General features: G+C 26.9%; 1 protein-coding gene across 1 annotated transcript; it reads right to left on the reverse strand.

Annotated features, from left to right (window-relative positions):
• Window positions 1-307: 307 nt before the first annotated feature.
• LOC145832146 (carbohydrate sulfotransferase 11-like) lies at window positions 308-3,996 on the reverse strand. Its single transcript, XM_082939502.1, has 3 exons — window positions 3,949-3,996; window positions 2,610-2,932; window positions 308-632 (listed from the first exon to the last, which is right to left on the reverse strand). The coding sequence occupies exons 1-3, from the start codon at window positions 3,994-3,996 to the stop codon at window positions 308-310; spliced, it is 696 nt and encodes a 231-aa protein (XP_082795628.1).
• Between the last annotated feature and the right edge of the window lie 447 nt (window positions 3,997-4,443).

Raw genomic sequence — 4,443 nt, forward strand, 5'->3', positions numbered from 1 at the left:
CAATAACCAACAAAATAATAAAAAAAGCACGTGTGTCCATACTTATGTCTTTTGTTAAAATTAAAAAACTAATTTAACAGCAATAAGGTAATTTTGTTCTAAAATAAAAAACTAATATAACAATAATAAAGTAATTTTGTTGAAATTAAAAAACAGATATAAAAATAATAAGGCAATTTTTTCAAATTAAAGCTACTTATAATATTGAGTATAAGAAATTATCTTAAAGAAACTAGAAAAAGAAACTTGTAAAATGCATGCTTTAAAAAAAAAAACTTCTGCGTAATACAATTATTTCAAATAAGTGTTAACCAGTGTTGTTATAACCAAAAACATAAAAGTCATCTTTGTAAATTTGTTGGATTTTTGAAAAAGTAGTCTTAGGAAGCTTGCTGAGCATGTTCAGCGCGGAAGTTTTAGCTACTCGCGCTTTTTGTCCGTCGATGAAAACTCTACTCTTTGCAGGCACTCTTCTTTGCAAATGGTTCAGCAAGTTGTTCGAGTCGCCTACCAGATTGTCGAAACTTATCACGTAATCGTAGTTGGTTTGGCACGGCGAACACAAATCGACCATGTTTCTCCAATGGATGTCTGCCAACAAATAGCCTTTGCCGTATTGACCTAAAACCATCCTGTGAAAGTGTTTGAAAAATGTTCAATTGTCAAAGTTTTGAACATTGTAATAAAAAATATCACCTCTATCATATAGGTACGTGAAGTTATGTTTGAATACAGTAACAAAACTAGTTGAAATTTTGAACTACATCATTTTATTTATTTGATTAACAGTTACTTTTACAGCTGATTTATAGTTTTTTATAAAAATAAAACGTTGTATTGTTTAAAACAATCTGTAAAAAAAAGCGTCTCCTTACATGTACATAAGTTGAGAACCTTATATTGTTAAAATTTAAGCAACTTTCAATAACAAAAAAATTGTATAAATTAAAAAGTTCTATTTTATATTAATTGTGTGAAGTATAAGCTTGAAACGTTTTTAAAACGATCTACTTTTGTAACATAAACTATAGTAGTTACTTTATAAATAGTTCAAAGGAAAGTTCTCCTTTTCTTAACATATTTACTGAATCCAAAACTTCTTTTTGCTGAATAGACTTCAAGTTTTGAAATGTTTTTGTTTCATTTAATTTGTTTTCAAAATTATCTTGATTGAAGTCTCTGTTAGAACATTAAATGCCCTTTAAAGAAATTTTACCCGCGTATTATGGTAACAAAATTGCATAAAAAACTTATTATAACACATTAAGTGTTTTTAATAATATAAAAAACTGCATTCTTTAGAACTTACTAAACTTAAAGATTTACGTTTGCTAATAAAAATATGTTTGAAATCAGAATCACTAAGTAATCTAATCACTAAGTCGTCGTTTTATTTATAGTGTGGTTATAAAAAATAATCTTATAGGCAGAGACTTTTAATCTTAAAACTTAGCTTGATTAAAAACTTAATAAAAGCACACTGAAATATAAGTATGTTTTGATTAAATATTATAAATCTTAATAAACTTTTACATATAAAAGTCTAATTTCTTGAAATTTAACATGTTGCTTGTTAACCAAGCTCTATATTAGGGTTTCAAAAATTTCATAAGCCCCCATTTAAAAGTTTAAAAATGCACGACAAGATTTTTATGAAAACTATCATTAGATGAACGTAAACCTTTTTTTTGCTTTTTATCATCAACTCAAAAATATTTAGTGCAGCAATTTATAACCTGAGATAAATATACCCCTGGTGGTAATTTTTTTGTTCAAGGGGTAAACTTTCTTTATTACAAGTAATGTAAAATAATGTTTATGAGTTTTTATTAGTTAGTATTCAACTGATAATTTTTTTAAGTTAAGTAAAATCTTTAAATTTTACGACTTTTTGTGTTTCATGAGCATTTTAACGAAGTGTAGTTTTTTTTCTCAAAGTTAAACACTATTTTATGTATTGGGGGTGAATTCGGAAAATACCTTCCAAAAAAAGGGTGAAACGTGAAAAAAAAAGGTCAAGAACCGCTGATCTAGTGTAAGTTTCAATTTATGGCCTCATGGCCCTCTTCCGGCCCCTTTTACTAATAGCGACCCACTCCTAATAGCCTCTTTGCTGCTTATGGCCCCAAAATGGCTACATGACCACAAAATGGCCACATGGCTTGAAAATCTTGATCTTTGTTATTAGAATTCGTAGATTAATTGAAAAGTTTTAGATTATTCATCTTATTTTGTTAACAAACCTTTATTTTGACTACAACAATTTTGTAACTCAGAAGGTTTCTTATAGCCATTGTTTTTTAGTATTTTAAACGACTTAAAAAATGGTCTGTATTGTTTACAAACTACTTTCAGAAAAAAAAAATATTTATTTTGTTTATAAAGTGTTTTAATATTTTTTGTTATTATAAATAAAAGTGCATTATAGTATGAATATGAAAAGTATTGTTAAACGGTTTTCAAACAACTTATTGTTTAAGTTTAAATCATATGCACTGCACGGGTGTCTGATTAAGTTAAAATATTATTAGAAAATAAATTTTAAGTTCATATACTCAAACATGTTCTTGGTCTAGAACAAAACTTTAATTATAAACTATTTCGTTCACCTGATCCTAACTCCGTGGACTAGCTGCGGCAAGTACTTGTTGGCTGAAGGCTTGCCCAAACGGTTTTTGTAACCAACTTGGGTTGCTTTACTAGAGAATTTAGAATAATGAGCCGACACAAGCCTTTCAAGTGGATGTCGCTGGACAAAAAACTTTGTGTAATTTGCCAACCTTCGCTCCCTTTCTATTTTGCTTGAGGTCCTTAACAAGGACAAACGGAACTCCGTCTCACTACTAATTATAATATCATCCTCGCTAACCGTCTTGTAATCAGGTTTACCAGCAAAATGCCACAAAAACCTTCTCCAAGTCGTGCTTGCCGCCTTAATGTTTTAAAAAATTACTTGTTTAATTTTCGGTCACACCAATGAGTGATTTTATTAGAGTTAGACTGTGTAAAAGAGCTTTGTAAAAGAAGTTAAGTTCAAGTATTAAAAATAATCACAAATTTATAACACAATGGGTAAATTAAAATACTTTTTTATGTTTTTATTTTTATAGAAACAACATTGAATTTAGTTTTTAAGTTTTTTTTTCAGCAGTTTAGCGTAAATTTATTAACACAAAGAAAAGAAGAACTAAGAAAATTATTTTAGTTTAGAGCTAAACAATTGATTCGTTAAAAGAAATTTTTCACAACTAACATATATTAGTTGAACTTTTTATAATAGTTGTTTATGGTGGTGATTTTAAACAGATCCCAATTAGAATTAAAATCTATAGTTTACGAAGTCTCGAATGTAAAAAACGAAATGAAATCAGTTTAAGTTTTATGATTTAAACTATTAACTATATCAAAAACGTAACAAAACAACTGAGATTCATAAATTAAAACATGGGTAGTTTACGTTTTGGTATAGAATACAACTTTAACTTAAACTTCGTTTTTTTTTATTTTTAAGAAAAGGTTGAAAAAAAAAAGGTAGGAATTATAATTTTACTTTTATGTTAGTTTATAGCTGCTTTAAAATGTTATCTGATTCCTTTGGTATAAAACTTGTACTATTCTTATAAATACTTAATTACTTTTTGTTTTGATATAATCTTTTAATTGTATTTCTAAAAGTTATATTTATGTTTTTGTATTGTTTTTTTGTAAAAACGCATATTAAATACGGAACGTTTTGAATAACCGGTTTCAGGTCTGCACGCAACATTTAATAATTTTTCAATCAAAAAATATTTTTCTTCTCAAGTTTTCTAGAACAACTAATTTTTTGTACTATCAGAAATCTATAAATTTAAGTCAAGTTGTTAAGCTATGGAAAAAAAAATATTTTAAGCTTAACATCTTTTAAGTGTAACTTTTACAACTTTTAGGTATAAAAAATTAACAAACTTTTGGAACTTCGCAAAATATAAACTTGTATTTATCATTGTAAACCATTCTTGAATAAATATCAGGGTTATTTCTTGGTTTGTAAGTACTACATCTATTTCTTATTTCTGATAATCTTTTTTTAACTGACGAGTCAATCCAATTGGTATCTGCATCAGCTGTTAAACCAGAATAGTTTTTTAACATCCTGATACTATTGTAAAAGTTTAGTTTTATATTGTTGTTTAGCTTTCTTGAGTATTTTTAGTTGTAGTTTGTAAAAATCAGATTTTGTTAAAGAAAATTTTGACATTAGATAAATAAATTGACTTATGTTTAACGCTATAAGCAATGTAATTTTTTGTAATTCAAAAAGTTCTACATAAAAATAAAAAAGACATTATGAGTTCGTATTGTAATTGGTACATGTATTCCACACATGGATTAGTAGAACATTAACAATTCTTTAAAATTTTCTTTACAACTTCTTTGTAAAAATTTTATACTTAATACTTC

Source organism: Thalia democratica, chromosome 3 (assembly GCF_965202585.1).
Source record: "Thalia democratica chromosome 3, ktThaDemo2.hap1.1, whole genome shotgun sequence".
In the NCBI taxonomy this organism is placed as follows: Eukaryota; Metazoa; Chordata; class Thaliacea; order Salpida; family Salpidae; genus Thalia; species Thalia democratica.